At 42.8% G+C, this 17,172-nt stretch overlaps 1 protein-coding gene across 2 annotated transcripts; it reads right to left on the bottom strand.

Moving 5' to 3' along the window:
* Positions 1 to 2,191: 2,191 nt before the first annotated feature.
* CCSAP (centriole, cilia and spindle associated protein) lies at positions 2,192 to 16,961 on the bottom strand. Of its 2 annotated transcripts, XR_009762336.1 has the most exons (4): positions 16,503 to 16,961; positions 11,838 to 12,124; positions 9,809 to 9,934; positions 6,758 to 6,846 (listed from the first exon to the last, which is right to left on the bottom strand). XR_009762336.1 is itself a non-coding variant. In XM_061624484.1 (3 exons), the coding sequence occupies exons 1-3, from the start codon at positions 16,846 to 16,848 to the stop codon at positions 6,673 to 6,675; spliced, it is 807 nt and encodes a 268-aa protein (XP_061480468.1). In that variant the 5' UTR covers positions 16,849 to 16,957; the 3' UTR covers positions 2,192 to 6,672. The 2 variants fall into 2 exon arrangements, 1 of the variants encoding a protein (XP_061480468.1); XM_061624484.1 differs by lacking the exon at positions 9,809 to 9,934 and having other exon boundaries at positions 2,192 to 6,846; positions 16,503 to 16,957.
* Between the last annotated feature and the right edge of the window lie 211 nt (positions 16,962 to 17,172).

Genomic DNA, 17,172 nt, shown 5'->3' with positions numbered 1-17,172 from the left:
TGTGGGTGGAAGGGATGGAGACCAGGCCTTCCTGGCTCATCAGCCTTTTCATGCATCCATCATGTCTTACATTGTTAGCATCTCCAGTGTGCAAAGCTGCAGCTCTATAAAATACAACTCCTGTCAAGGGTAGTTTCTCAGAGTTTAACAATGCTGATAATCTTTTATTTATTGCATTAGACACCCCATACACTAAATCCACAGAATCTAAATCATGATTTGCTAAACCCAAGTGCCTTGGCAAAGCTTGACTTCAATGAAAACGAGCACATGAAGTTTTGTCTGCTGAATATTTTGCTTACGTGATTTTTAAATATATATTCATCATATGGTATACATGTATTTATGAAAGCTTTGATCTTACTTAGGTTATTTCTAGACTAATAATTGGATTTTCTGTATCTCTTAATGAATAATCCAGAAGTCAAATGTCCGTTACTTAGAATGCATGTTTCCTCGAAATATTACAAAGATGACCTAGTTATAAGGAAAACTGGAAAAATTACATGTGTTCTGAAGAACACAAGAAAGCATGGGCAAAAGAAACCTTCTGCTGTCTCACATTCTTGCAAACAAAAAGGGATAAAGTGACCATTCTTATATGTAACGATCACTGGGAGGTAATGCAATTGTAAAAATACTGGTTCTTGCATATGAGGTTTTGGTCTGTTCTTTCCCTGCTGTTAGGTAATGAATACAGCATTAGGAGTATCATGTGGGGATGATAGATTTATTTTCTAGGAAACACAAGGAGGTGTGAATGGTAAAAATGCGCTGTAAACCAGGTCATTTTTTTCCAGCAAAGTGTTGCCTTCTTCATCTGGTACAGACCAAAAATCCATGTTAACTAGAATTAGTATAAACGTTGTTAGAAACTACTATATCTACTATAGCAGTAAGGTAGGCCGTACTTTGATCAATTTTTAATTGTACTCAGATCTGACCTTGGGAGTTAGGCTAGTGCTGCAGTTCTCTGCCCACTTAATGAAGAAAGCCTGTTGTGTATGTTTATTCAGAAGACTGGTATCAAATATGCCAAAACAGAAAGTGAGAAATACAAAACCTCTATACACTGTTTTGGTCAGTTTGACTAGTACATCATCATCAGGATCTTTTCCCTCTGGACTCAAGTGGCATTGCTAATACTCAGTCTGTCCCATTTCTTATGTAGGTGTATTTTATTGACTGGAGATGTGCCTACCATTAAACATGAGAGTTGTGGGTGAGATGCTTATACCTCTTGTGACTACAAGCCCTACTCTGAGAAGACTTATTGAAATTAACCTGTTAGTCATGTCTTAACCTCAGTGAGTCTACTCTGAGTAGGACCAGCACTGAATACCAAACTTTGTGGCTGACAGTAACTTCAAATTTGTGTTTCTAGGCCAGGGACCCTTTCCCAGCCCCATGGCCACATTCCCTTGTGGGTCACATGCCTGTGGTGGGTGAAGCCAGAGCCAAAAGTGCACAGAGCGAATATACATTTTGCTTTTGTACAGCAGCCTGCTTTCTACATGCACTATCCAGATAAGCAAGAGGCATCAGTGCTCAAGAGCACATTCTAGATGCACAAAACCACTCTCTTCAAAGTAGGACCAGTGACGGGTAAGGCCTGGGGAGAATGCTAGAGGTCCAATAGAACTGGAGGGCCACTCTGAGCTCCCTGGCCTAGGTAGAGCATATCCTTCATGCATTTGTCTTAAAATCATGATAGTGCGTGTTGGGAAAAGTTCCACTGTTTTCTGAACCTGTAGGTTCAGAATTGCCACCAAAATGATGAAGGGGTTGGAGCAGCTCCCCTGTGAAAGGGAGACATGGTGGAAGGGTATAAAATTATACATGGTGTGGGGAAAGTAGATCGAGAGGGGCCTTTTTCCTATCTTCCATCCAGGCTACCAAGAGGTAGTACTAAAGTTCAAGAACACATTCGAGCCAGAAACACCCTGGAGGGTGGAAGCAGGGCTGGTAAGGGATGTAGCTGCAGAGAGGCACTGAGGGCTGCATTTAGGCTTCAGGCCTGAAGTTCCCCATCCCTGTTTTAGTCTGAGGTCATTTCCCTCACTGTGGCAGTTTGGCAACCCATTAAGAGGGCTCTGAGGCATCTGGCCCCTGCAACTCAAATACATTAGTAAGACTTACCCTTCCACCATTATCAAGACAGCATAACAAATGCTTTTTCAAATTGGTTTTATTCACATGTACAAAGTCATGGCAAGTACAATTAAATATAAAGAACATGAGCATTAGAAAAAAAACTTCTAAAAAACATTCTAAGTCACATATTGCTTCAAGCTTAATTTTTTCCAAGCTTTTCTCTAAAGTGATTTCAGTGCTCACAAAAGCTAAGTGTGACAGTTTCCTTATACCTCTGGCATAACTTCACATGATAGGAATTACATGTAGGAGTAGTAGGCCTTTATAGTTTTGCTGCTTTGTGTCCCCATCTATTCAAGTATCTGGACCTCAACAGTCATGCTCAAGAGACTTTGTCTAGCTTGGTCTGGTCACTTACCCCTGCCTCCCTTGATGGCTTTAGGCTACATTTCTCCTCATAACAACACTATCTTGGTCCTCCCAACCCCAAGTCACAACCTGACGGACTTTGTAGAGGTAAGAGAATATAAACATATGCTCTACTAACGTAAGCTAGTAGATATTTGCATGCTCCAAGTTATGTTGCACCCCATATCAAAAATACATTTCTACCATATATATAGATGGAAGTATCTTGAAGCCATCTTTAATGCTAGCCTGGTATAGAAATACTTGAACAGTTTTCTGAAGGTTCAAGTGAATTGTACCGATTGCTTAAAGGAAGTGGTTCTCAAAAAGTGGGGCAGGTCCAATTGTGGGTACATTACAACTGAAGGGAGCACACACACATCTCCAGGGAGGGAGATGATCCTAGTAGGGAAAGGTGAGCCAGAGCCATTTTCCACCAAACAATTGGCCTAGCATTGCAAGCTACCATTACGCCAACCATAGAAGCTATAGAAAGAAAGCTTTTGGTCCTCTCCCCATATTGGTCAGTTTTAGAGGAAGTCTAATGCCAGGCTATATTAGCAATCCATATATCCTTACATGGACCACAGCAGGTTGCATGCTATGTAGTTACCTAAAGAAGACATAGCTGCCAGTAACAAGGGGGGAGGGCATAGGTGGTAGAAGAGGTTTAAAGCTTCTCCCTTCCCAAGCAAGAGGTTTGTGGGGAAACTAACATTAAAAAACCCATGAACATGATATTTAAGAATAGAAAAGAGAGGTCAACTTTCACCAATGATAGTTTACCACTGAAGTTACTTGAAAGTGATGGAAGGAGCATGTGCATGTGGCAGCACAAACATACACAAAAGCATATTTTTTTGCACAGTGTGGGTTTACAGTTTCACACCACACATGAATGTGAGAAGATTTGTCCAACTGGACAGGGAGATACTTTTTCACTCTGCTGGGATTATCAGGGTTGCTTGTGCTTTTGAGTTTCAGGCATTTTGCAACTGAAGGATGTAACGATACCACTCTGGTTTTGTGAAGACAGAGATCCACAAAGGTATACAAGCATGGCTTTCCCCTGTAGTTTAGACAAAGCGGGGTCTTTTTCATGGCAGTGTCCCCATTTTCAGTTTTATTAAGAACTAAAGTTTTCTCTCTACTCATACGGCTCAAACAGCTCAGAACTTAAGTTTTTTCCCCCTATTCCAGCTTTAGTAGCCAACTCTCTAAGCACGCTTCTGTATTGACTAGTTAGGATGGTAGAATTAGCCCTATTCAGGTCGGACTGACTACTGTATCTGAAAATGTAACACAACAGCAAGAATAAGCATGCTAACTCCCCCCAACATTCCCTTTGCCGTCAGCAAGGATAAGCGGGGAACCTCCTATATTGAAGAGGGAGCCTTCCTGAGTGATGTAAAATCTTGGAAAATCAGTTCTAAAATGCACGGGGAACAGGCTCCTCACTTCAAACAATTGCCCTTCAACTTTCTGAGGGAGAAAGGGATGGGAAGGTGAAGCTAACACACTTGTCCCAGCACATGCGCTATATTTACAGAGCTGTCTAATGCCTGAACAGAACTTTTGTCAGAAAATGTATTTGCAGCCCTTTACCCACTTGCCTGGGAGCAAGTCCCATGAATTCAATGGGACTTGCTTCTGAAGAGACACATATGGGATTGTGATGCAATGCGATGCACGTATGGGATTGTGGTGCCAGAGGCTCCTTTCTGAACACTGCATAATGCTCAGCTTGTGGGAGGGGAGAAGCAGCGCTGAAAATTAAGATACATTTTAGTATGCCATCTTACACATGAAAGCAGATGTTCCATGTAGAACAGAGAGATGCACATTCCACCCTTTGCAAGTTACAAGTCGCTTTAAGTTGTCTACCCCTCACTTGCTCCCCTGAGCATGTAAAGCCACCCAGTATATTCTTGTGGAAGACTGAAAGCCCAGACTTTGAGTATGCTTGTTCTAACTGTGATTTCAGCATTTCCTATTCTCTTTCCACAAGGGCCTTGCATCTTCCTGGGCATCCTTTAAGAGATCTAGCTTTTTAAAAATTCTGTCACAAAGTATCTTTATACCTGTTTAAAAAAGGATCTTCTGCAACAATAGTTCTAGGGAGGAGCATACAACAAACAAAATCTATTTAGATAACCCTCATTTCCATGCATAAGTCAGTTTACAAGAAGTTTAGCTGAGCACAGCTACTGTTGCATTCTGGGAAGCTGAAGATAGTACATGCAGCCCTTTGAAAAGAGAATCTAATATTTAAAAAAGCTGTAGGCTGTTTAGGAAAAGTGGCCTTTAGATCATGAGAAAAAAATCCTTCATGTATCCCTTGGAAGGAAAGGAGTCAATGTAAAAAATATGTAGAAATGTATCCTCATGTTAAAGCTATGTACAATTAAAGTCCTTTCATTTTGTAAATTGAAGGTAAGGAATACACACACAAAAGCTAAGGAAATGAGCAGCTACAACTAAAAAAAAGAAAGCAAAGTAAATACATCAATAGTTGGAAAGGAAATGGAAGTCAAGATGGCCAAAAGCCACCTCCCATAGAAGAGGTAAGCTGAGAGTGGTGAACTACAGAGTTTCTGGTGAGAGTACATGATGTAGCCTTCATAATGAAAGGACTCTTTCCTACCAATAACTGTTTTCCAAAAACTGAGTTAAGTCTTAACGATGGAGATTAATGCCAGCTGCATAAAAATACCCCTACAAGAATGAAGCCAACATAATTTGAAATCTAAGGAGACTGACTGTAGCCAAAGGGGCCATTTTAAGCAGCTTAATGACCACCAATTCAGAGCTAGCTGGCAGGCAGTCTAGCAATATGTGACACAAACTTAAAACTGTAACAGCTTTGTTACATTCTCATGACTGCCAATGGCTTCATCCTCTGAATTACACAAAACCACTTTTGCGGGGGAAACAAAGGACATGTCATACATTTGAGAACAGCAAAATCTGCACTATCAACCCGAGTCCTGAACATACCTTATAGAATGTACACTAGCTTGATCAGTCTAGTTTAATTCGGAGTATGAATATTAGTAACATTTCACTATGCAGAAGCTCACCTAACATAATTGTTTACAAAGCATATTTTATCCACCCTGATGAAGAGTTAAAAAAACCTACATCCCAGTTCAGTGGCACTAAGACCATGTTATTTACAGCAAACTATTGAATGGACCATCACTAATAGTTAATGATTGTCTACACCTGTCATTTGGTACAATGGACTCATGACAGCAAATTAAAAGAGTTTAAGAATAAAAACACAGCACATTACTAATCTATTGCACCAAAATCTCCAGTTCCAGATGGTCACAAAACCCAGAACTGGAATGTAAACCTTAACGAGTCACTACAAATTTACCAAAAGCTAGGAAGTTTTGATAATTCTAAAATCACCAGTAGCATTTCCAGATACAATCTTTTACGCATCTAGCTATAATAGCCTGTGTATTTATGCACATCCAGCCTGCACAGCTTGTGACACACAGCCCAAGCGAGGTGGATAATGATCCCCACTTTTGCAGTCTCAGGAAGCAAGCAACAGGAGGTTGATTGAATCCACTGCTGAGGCTCCACAGAGGGCTGATGGTCTGCACTTGGTTTCCTAGGTCTCCAGTTGTACAGCTGACTGCAAATGAACTAAAATCACGTGAAAATGCAATGGCACCTACATCGCTCCACATTTATTTATTTATCACAGATCTGATTTGTAAAGTCTCATGGCTCCCTATACAGAGAAAGGTTTCTATGCAACTTCAGGGCAACAAATTTTCTGTGGACCGGGGTCAATATGTTTCAATGATCAAAGAGGGACTAAGTATTTGTCAAAAAATCCTCTGGAGTTCTTTCATTGGAAAAAGTTAATTCCACAACCTTCTACAGTTTCTTAGCTCAAGGTCAGTAGAAACACCTCTTAATATTCTTCTTTTTAAAAAATTGTAGGGAAGCTATACTGACAAGCATAGTTCCTATCCGTATGGATTCCATTATTCCCTCTCCTGCTAAGTAGCCAAAATATAAACAAGTATATCAAACTGCTGGAAAAATCCTTTTGTAAAAACCTTGCATAAGTAGTTTGGAATTTTTCACCAGTTGTTTTCCAGCCACTATTTTTGAATTTAAAAAGACAGGTCCAAACAAATTTCTGAATCACCGAGCTCGTGCTGAGTAACACCTCATGTATTCAGTCATCCAGGGGTTGTCCGGTCCAGGAGATTTTGTTCTCCAGGTTCGCTCTACTTCCGCCGAATGAATCCGCCTCTGAGACAACTTCCTTTTTTCCACTTGCCTTCTGTTCTTTGCTCTTAATGCAGACGCATGAATCTGACAGAAGACATTTAAGTGTTAGCTGGTTTTATAGACTGCACAACTCCCAAGCTACAGTATTTAGTAATCAAACCCACCTATGGATTCACAATTTTGAGTTGCTAGTAAGAGGTGGCATATAGTTCAGAGACTTCAAACCAGATCACTTCTACTACAACACTCTGCAGTTGCTACCATTAACCAGAAGTGAGCAATATATGCTAAGTATATCATTACTCTGATTTTTATATGTTATGAATAATTTTACTTACAAATTTACCCTTACTTACGTGTTTATATCAGGGGAAGGGCCACAGCTCAGTGGCAGAGCATCTGGTTTGCATACAGAAGGTCCCGGGTTCAGTCCCCAGCATCTTTAGGTAGGACTGGAAGAGATTCCTCCTCTGAAACCCCAGGGAGCCACTGCCAGTCAGTGCGGATGACATTGAGCTAGATTGGCCAGTGGTCTGATTCAGTTTGATTGCTTCCCATATTTATTAGGATTGCCAGATTGCTCCATCTCATTTGCTTACAATACAAAGGAGACCACCTTGATCATGGCCAAGATAGCAAGACACCTTCCAAAAAGGAATGGCTTATTAAAATCCTAGAATCACAAAATGAATATGTTGACAGATACTGTTGGCAGCTTCGTTAATAGATCATCTGACTCAAATTTATTAGATAGAGGAACAATTTAACTTCATTTCACTAGAAAGAAAATTGTTTCTGTAAAGATTATATATAATTAAATTTCAATGGAATAGCTCCCTCTCTTTTTGTAATCTATATGTGCCATGTTACAAATTGTGCTAGTACCCAAGTCTTTTGTGGTACATTTTGGAGAAGAGATTCAGTCTACACATTTGACCAGGTGGAATAAAAAGTGATAGATATGGTCTCCTCGCCAAGCAGTACTATTCAGTTGCCCATTTCCTTAAGTGCTTCATCCTTGCCATGTGCCTCTTGTTAAAACATCATTCTTGTAGGAGATGAAATAGACATTTTTAAACTGCAAGGCCTGGGTTGCCTGAATTTGAACCATCTTCGGTATTTCCATTTTCAAAACTCTACATGAAATACTGTAACTCGAAATACCCTGAAGCTTCATACAGTTACCGAGTACGATGTGCCAATTGCTCTTTTACTATATTGGTTTCTGGTCTAACAGCACACATTATTAACAGCTGTGAACAAATTCCACTCCTGTCACCTCCAAAGGCAGTAGCATCAATAGCAAATCCAAACATAACAACAATCTGCTATATTACTGACAAGTAATCTCATACTTTTTAAAACTTTTGATACTGGGTATGAGTTCAGGTGAATATTTTTCAATATATTGAAACTAGTTTTGTCTCTGTAAAGCAGCAAAGACATCTAATTCACATCACTGAATAGTTTCATGCGGCCAAGACCAGATCTCAAACAGACACAAGGTAAATCCAGGACCAGCTTTGGATGGATTAACTTGATCACCTTTACCCAATAAAAGTTGACTTTTAGCCTACTGATAATGTGAACAACCATCAAAACATTTTGGAAATTAGAAAGCAAGTATATCAGACACCAGCTGATGGTCATTAGGTTAAAGAAGTGATCAAATGTAGCATGCATTCACTAAGGATCTTTAGATATCCTGGTTCCAAGCTGTAAAAGATTTTAAGCGGGACTGTATGCTCCCACATGAACCTATCCTGATGTTGAGATCTTCAAAAACCTTCTCTGGATGCAATTATCTTCATGAGAGACAGAGCCTTCTCTGAAATGGTGCCCAGCCATTTATGAATTTCTAGCATTTTCCACTTGGCAAAAAAAAAACCTATGAAAGATTTTGGCACAAGCTGAAAACCATTTTAATTTTGCCTGCTATTTTAACTAAAAGGCAACCAATTTTACTGCTGCTTTTAAGATTTATTGTGGCTTTCCATTTTCTAATGCTGTCTTCTCCTTTTTATCATTTCCATTGCTAAACTTATTTTGTTGTTTAATCGTATCTATTTTTACTTTCATTTGTAAGCCACTTGGGAGAATTTCATCAAACTGAAAAGTCAGGATGCAAGCTAAGTAAAATAAATCATATGCCAGTTAGCTATACATATCCAAATTGAATCACTAGCTTGCAATACACATGGCACGGGTTAGGGTATGAAACCTAACTGAAATGGGCTCAACTGCTAATCTTGAGGGACTGAAGGCCTTAGCTGTCAATACCTCTGCTTTCATCCCTGTAGGAGTAGAGGTTTTACAAAACTATGTTAGACTGTGTACAGATACCCTTGGTCATTCAATCATGAACATGAGCAAGAATACTCATGAGGGTAAGCAGCCTGGCTCCTGAGTAAGCTCTATTATAAATGCAATTTTTTTCTGCTCAGTAGCAACTGCCACTATCTGTTGGGACTTTTGGTCATTCACACTAAATCCCACATGTCTATTGAAAACAAGCTTAGCTTTATTTAAAGGGCTAAACCAGCCTAAATCCAGATGTGCAAGTTTAACCAGTAGGTGCTGCAAGCTTTTTTAAAAAAAATGTTTCTTATCCTTTTATCTGTCATATTCCTTCCATAACCCTGCCAGACATACATTAACATGCTCTTAACCTAACATTTCACAGTTTAGCAGCACTTTTGCATGAACCAGTAGCACTTGGTATGGGCGATGAAGGTGGTGCAGTGTTGCACGGCTGGCTTTGGACCACCAGTGCCACTGGCACTTCCTGAGAAGGAAGAGGGGGTGGTGAGGTGCAGGGAGCAAAGTGCAGTGTGGGCATGGAGGCAGGAGTGCTGGACTGACTACACCACCGTGCCTGCACCCTGCTGTGCTGCCCATACCCCACCCCTCCTAGGAAGCAGTAACACTTCTTGCCTTCATGGCCCTACCAATCACTTCTGGCAAGAACGTGCAGCTTGTCAATGTCACAGATCTGGGGAGCCTACCACAATGGAGCAATCAGTAATTCCAACCTTTTGTGCCATACCTAAACTTGAGCTCATTCTGTCTTGGGACATTTGACGCTAACTGCCTGCTGTTTTATAAAGATTATTCTCTCTCTGACAGGGGACAGGCCACAGTTCTAGCATCGAGAATTCCTTCCACAGCAGCACTGAAATGGCAGCCAGAAACAAAGAAAAGCTTTGCATTAAATTACAGTTAGTAAATACTGTTCAATATAATTTGTAAACAAGGTTGAGAAGACTGAACTTCATGACTACACCATAGGATCTCAATGACGACATCACAATCCATTATGATCAACAGAGAAATAACATTACAGAAGACCTTGGCAGACGATCCAAAGGAAGGCTCAGTCACAATGTTCAGTAGGTTACAGAGTGGAATCTCAGTCCAATTGGGCATCCAGCTGTGGTGGAACATGAAGATACCTCTGTGTGGCAAATGGGGGAGGTGGGGAGATGGCCTGTTCTAGACAGGGTTGCGCTCCCCTGGAGTAGGTCCATAGCACGTGGGTACTCCTGGATCCAACATTGTCACTGGAGGGTCAGGTGGCCTCAGTGGCTACGACAGCGCCAGAGCTTGGAAAAGTTACTTTTTTTGAACTACAACTCCCATCAGCCCAATCCAGTGGCCATGGTGGCTGGGGCTGATGGGAGTTGTAGTTCAAAAAAGTAACTTTTCCAAGCTCTGTGACAGCCTATTTCTGAAAGACCACCTCCTTCTCTACAGACCCTCTCAGGTGTTAAAATTTACAGAGGGACATCTCTTGGTAGTTCCACCACCCACAGAAGTTTGGAGGGGAGTGGCAGCCCTGGAGAGATCATTCTCTGTGGCAGCCCCTACGTTATGGAATTCCCTCCTCACAGAGGTGTGCCTGGCACCTTCATTATGTAGTTTTCATCATATGCTACAAATGCACCTCTTTAACCTGGCCTTTGACATCCAAGATATATATTTTAGGATCCACCCTATTCTCTTGAGTGTAATTCTGTTGAAACTGTTTTTAATATTGTATTTTTAAACTGCGAGAACTCATCCTGGGACCTCAGATGTAGGGCAGACAAGAAATCTAATACATAATGGTTCGTATCCAACAAAATCATTGCACCCACAACAACATCCATGAATGTAATGGAACTTCCCTTCCTTTTCCTTGGCCCCCAAAACTGCTCTGAAAGGTTGGGGGGAAACCCATAGCAGACTGGGGGAGCCAAGGGGAGAGGAGAGGGAAGGAGTTCCACTCCGCTTGCAGAAGCCATTCCACACGCGTCATGATTTCATTGGATACAAATAAACAATAATAATGCCAACAACACCACACCCTTTGGAGAACATCTGAAGCCGCTGCTTTGCATTAAGGCCAGCTCTGCACCCAGTTTAGAACATTATAACTGACCAAGGAAACAAGGGCCTTAGATCCAGTTATGGAGAACTGCAATAAATAAATAAGTGGCAGCCTAAACAGTACAAACACACCATGCTCAAGGCAGACAGGCAGGGGGTTGGACTAGTGCAACATGAAAAGGATGCTATACTGCTCTCTGCCCCCATGCTAGTGCACACGCAACTGTGTTAGCATGATCAATGGGTCAGAAGCCGACAAGGCCAGCCCGACCGCGGAGGCAAAATAGGCACCCCGAAGGGTCACCATCAAAACTGTGTTAGTCAGAGAGAGAGAGATGCCTGCACTTTTGAAAGAGATGCACAGAGGTAACTTAGCTGCTCATTGGCTCTGTGATATTCCTTGCCTTTGCGGGGACATGATCAAAAGCCTTCGGATCTCTGTTAGCTGCCCAGGCAGAGTAGCAAAGGGCAGGAAGTAAGAAATGTTACAAATGGGGAAACGCTGGCCCATTTAACTACAGCACATTAAATGGTCAAGAGTTACTTTGCTCAGCATACAATGTCATAAGTACAAGGAATGAATTCCTTGTGGGCAGCACACAAACTTGGACTGACTTTAGAAACACAAGGGGGACTCGGAAGAAGCTGGGGAGGAGGGCAGAAATTTAAATAAACAACCCATAAGCAGATACACTAAGTTGCCTTACTTCATTCACTGAAGCAGATGCACAGATGTTGTATGTTTTCTGGCTCCCTGTATCAGTCTGTTTTTCTCCCCAGCCATACAAGGCAAATGGGTGTTTTGAACCCTTTGCCGTATCTATCCTTCGAGGACTTTTCGCTCTTCTTCTGTCACCTCGGTTGCCCAAGGCACCACGACTCGCAGGCTGCCCTTGTTGACAACTTGTCGAACTGTCAGCTCCTCTTGTAGCAGACTTTTTGTCACCTCCATCAATTTCAACCTTCTCTTCAGCTTTTTCTTGGCCTTCTTCCTCTGAGACAAAAGAATTGGGTTTAACTATAGCTTGCAAAAAAAAAAGTACTTTCTCCCAAAGCACATAGCGAAACTCTGGAATTCACTCCCACCAAGAGGTAGTAATGGTCACCACCTTGGATGGCTTCAAATTCATTGAGGATAAGGCTATCAGTAGCTACTAGCCAAAATGGCTATGCTCTACCACCACTGTTGGAGACAGTATGTTTCTAAATGCCAGTTGCTGGGTATCACAAGTGGAAAGTGTCAAGAACACCTGATTTCTAAAATGGCTCAGAAGCAAAAAAAACGGTGGGGATTTCATCTTGTCCGAAATGGGGCCTCTGTGAAGGCAACGACTTGCATTTTTCACAGCTGAAGCTAGTTAATTAGGCCCAAGCAAGAACACCTGCTTATCAGTACAGCCTGGTATCCAAGGCCATAGGCCTGGGAAGATTTGGGGAGTATGTGATCGTTAGGCGCGAAAGCTCCAGTAAGCATTGCATCATTTGAAACCCCGATTGACTAATTAATTCCTGGCTGTTGCTGGGGACTTTTCCCATAAGTATAGGATTAAAACCTTAGCCTTTGCTCCTCAATGTGATGGTGCTACCTGATGTTGGGGTTCAGTTTTACCATCTGCTATCCAGGCTATACATCTCTGGGGAGATGTGGAACCATGAAGTTATATTGCTGTTTACCTCTTTGTAAGTATAGACTAGGCTAGACAGTTTTGTTATTTTTTATCTGTGGCTGTAACTCTCTGTGTATTTTACCTGGCCCTCAGGGGTGTGGGTTTTAAGGAACCAATTTGCTGCTATTTTTGTGCACTTATATTTTATTTAATCAAGCTTATTTACCTGTGTCTGTTCACTGCAGGAGTAGTGTTGCTCCGAATCTGGTACCTTCGCTACTAATGGACTACCATATAGTTGGGTATTTGCCTAAGGCTTCAGGACAAGGAGTGTAACTTTGGCCCTTGTTGTTGGAATCCTTGGCAGGTCTATTTCTGGCACTTTGGATTTCCCCTTGGCCCAGAGTGGGTGACCAGCTTTAAGGGGTGGTGACAGTCTACCTACCTTGCAGGGTTGTTGTAGTTTACTCAGCACGGGTTTTGCCTTGCCAGGATCAATTGCCCTGGGTTGGGGATTGAGTCCTGGGGCTTAACCAGAGCAGGTTCATCACAGAAAGAGTGCTATTGTGTGTACATCCTGCTTACGGGCTTCCCATAAGCATCTGGTTGGTTACTGTGAAAACAGAATGCTGGACTAGATAAGCCTTTGGTCTGATCCAGCAGGGCTAATCTTATGAACAACCAGTGCAGCCTATTAGTGTAACAGAAGTTCTTTGAGCTATACTATAGACAAAATCAACTCTTGCTTAGAGCACTATATCACACAGGAGTCTGCAACATCTCATTTAATTCTAACATCGCACCTAGGGAAAAGAACTCTCCTTTATTAATACTTCCAGTCAGACTGTGGACACATCACCAATGGAGAGATGCCAGTGATCAGAGTTGTATAGTATTACAGCAAAGTGCAATGCCTTCCCTATACAAGAGGCCAGACCAAAATTGGCTAGGGGGCTGAACAGCACAACTCTTCCCATTCACAAGCTTGGCTAGCATAATTATGCTGTTTGGTACTGCATTACAGTTCTTACAGCTAGCAGGTAACAATCCTTGCTACTGTTAGTGCCTTATTTTAAGCTAGAGAATAAAAGCTTATGCAATTTTTAAGATGCAAGATACCATAGCAACAACTTACATAAGCAGCTGTGAATCCATGTGAGAATCACTGACAAAGAGCTCTCTACAAATGCTGAACACACTGTGTGCATACAGACACAGTATCATGGCTCACTATTACTCATTCTTGTCAATGCCATGAATAATGACACTGATTTTTGTCATGCCATGAGAAACAAGAAAGGAAAAAAGATAACTGCAGTAAAAAAAACCCAAACCCTTTTATACAGGAAATTTCTTTGCCTCCAAGGTACCAGTGTGACACCAGCAAAAAGAGTTAGGGTCCTCTAAGCCAGTGTCGCATTTGTGACATTTTTAAGTTCCAAATAAATATTGTCCAGGATGCACAGCACAGAGACAATGCCATGCTATCGTATGATCATCTTATCCAACATGAAGTGCTATTGCAAATTTGTGCAGGGGTACTTTTATCAAGTCGTCCTGTCAGCCATCACTATATCTGCTGACAATATGTTCCACATATAAATCATGTATATTTCTTCCACTTGTTTTGGCTATTTTCAGATGATGATATCTGTCCACATTCAATATTCTGAGTATTTAAACATTAAATTGAAAAATTAGATTCCAGCTGTCAGGGAAGTCAGGCAACAGTCCTAGACTGTCATAGGTCACTTCTCAGAATACATTTTCAACTGGAAACTGGAAAGAAAGAAAAAAGATGATGCACAAACACACCAAACTTATGTTTGTAAATAACATACATCATGCAGGTACAATCAAGCATAGAGCATTGTCTGTTGATCCGTTGAGTGTACACTTAGTGGCTAACCTGAATTTGCTGCAATGTGTGAAACAACTCTTAATTAAGCATATTCTGGGAATTAGGGTACAGGTCCTGCATTGACCAGGGGATTGGACAGGATGGCCTCATAGGCTCCTTCCAATTCTACTATTCTACGATTCTAGGTCTATAGAGAAGTAAATTAGCTACCTGGACATTTACCAACTCTGTGTAAATCTAGCACACAAAAAAAGGCTTTGATGAAGAATTTCAGAGCAATTTTTTTAATACTTTCCTACTTTTTGCCTTTAAAAGCATTATTCTGTTCAGGATACTTTTGAATTGGGCATATTTATTGTGTGGGTATTTCAGTCGGACACTCTTTAGAGGCCTTTGCAATGGTGAGGCCAGTGAAACAACTGTCCTTTTATTAAACATTCCAAAAAGCTTATGAAAGATCAAGATACTTTTCGGCTAAAATCAAAGCTGCATTCTCCAAAGCTGGCTCCATTTATGTCAATGGGAATATTCAAGAGCAAAGCAAAAAACTCCATGTGCTAGTCTGGAAAAAGTGCTTTCAGAGCTGTGAATCTGACCCTTCACTCCCAATAAGATTGTTATGCTTCACCTCGTTGGTTTTTTTTTTTTTTTTTGGCAGAAAGGTTGTATGGTCTGGAAGTAGATCCAGTGGAAACAAGTTCCTCAGTTTTATCCAATATTGCACGCCTAATGCCATTGATTTTAATGGCCTTAAGCACATCTAACTCTACATAGGATAGGGCTGCACATTAATACCATCATTTTGTGCCCTTGTGAACAGCAATGTCCTTACCTTATGGAGTAGTACATGTTTCTATACTGCTGTCTAGAAGAACAAAAATTGCTGCCTCTCATCAAAACAAATACTGGGACTAGAGCAATATTTAAGCCACTAAGCATGCGCTGAATCATTCCTAGCAGTTCAGAGATGGGAAACTGTGGCCCTTCTGATGTTGCTGACCTGCAACTCCCACCATCCCTGACCAGATGATGGTCCAACATCATCGGGAGGGCTGCCGATTCCCCATCCCTAGTATAGGTAGTTAATTTGACATTAATTCCCGAAGGGAGCCTTAATGAAGGTGGGCCTGACATATTTCCCTGCTAGCACGTGGAAAGCCGGAGAGAAGTTAATCAGCCTTTCAGTTTTGCAAAGATGGGCTTCCAAAATGCCGCTATTTGCGTCAGCCTAAGCTCGCGCAAGAAGAGGGAAGGTTTTGAAGTTAACAGGCTATTCGCTGGCGCGTGAGAAAGCAGCGACGATCAAGCTGGAGTTCTCCCCACCACCACCACACGCAGTCGTCAAAGATGAAAGGAAAGGCGCGCTTTGCTTTAAGCATCCTGCACGACGCAGGTTTACGCAGGAGGGGCCGAGTATGCGACAGCACCTAAGTCCGTGCGCCTTTATGGACTAAGGGCAGAACAGCCTTCGCCTGTTCCCTGACAGATGGGTGAGGAGATTCAGCTCCAACACACTCAATGGCAAGAGGCAGACGCCAGATTGGTACAGAAGTGTCTGCAGGGTCCTTGCACCCTCCGGTTTCCTACTAAAAGAGATGCTGGAGGGCCCTTTAAAACAGGCAAGGTGTACAGGAAGCCTCTCCCAGCCGTGACACTTATGTAAAGCCACAGCAATTCGCTTCCCAACGATTAATATCCAGCGACAGCTTCACTGCAAGGGAGGGATGGACCACGAAGCTCCCCCTCCCTCCGCTCCACAGCGACTCATCCTGCCAGCCGGCTCCCAGCGCCCCCATCCGCACACAGACCGATCTCCTTCGCCCGCGTTACTGGAGGCAGCGAGAGACTCGCTCAAGGTCATTCCAGGAGACCGTCCTCCCCTGCCCCCGCGTAAAGGAACGTACCTGACCCGCGCAAGGGCTCTGCGGGACTGGACCTTCCAGCCTCCCCAGCAGCCCCGCCGAGAGCAGGCTCGCTAGGCACTTCCGCTCGTGCCGCTCCTTCCTCTCCCTGCTGAGCACCCGGGGGGCTGGAGGTGCCTGGAGGCGACGGGGAGCTGGCACTACCGCCGCTGCTCAGGCTGCTGTCCTGCTCCCAACCGTCCCAAAACCAAGGCCGATGCGCCTGCTCCAAGAGGCGCCGGCTCAGGCGGTAGCGCAATAACTCCTGGTAGCAGGGGCCGCACGCCTCCCATTTCGGCTCTTTAAAGCGCTTCATGTATTCGCTTTTCACACACCGCGACGGCACCATCGTGGGGCGCACCGTCCGACCAATCCTGCCCCGCGGGGTCGCCCTGCAATCGAGACCCTGAGCAGAGCAATCCTCGCCCCACCCTCCCGCTGGAACGTTTAAACACAAACAGCGACGTTCTGCGTCCGCCTCCGCCCTCTGTAGCCAATCGGCGTGCGAGGCAGGCATCCTGTGACTACGTCACAAGCAAACCTTAGAGAGGCTTTCAAAACATCAAAGGACGTCCCTTGCTGGTGAGCCCAAAGGGTGATCTAGCTTAAGGAGACGGCCAAGAGAGGCTCAAGGAAGTCTCTGGGTTTGGCCAGACTCATATCTGGGAGGGGA

The sequence above is a fragment of the Rhineura floridana genome, chromosome 4 (assembly GCF_030035675.1).
Source record: "Rhineura floridana isolate rRhiFlo1 chromosome 4, rRhiFlo1.hap2, whole genome shotgun sequence".
In the NCBI taxonomy this organism is placed as follows: domain Eukaryota; kingdom Metazoa; phylum Chordata; class Lepidosauria; order Squamata; family Rhineuridae; genus Rhineura; species Rhineura floridana.
This window is presented reverse-complemented; position numbering and strand designations above follow the sequence as displayed.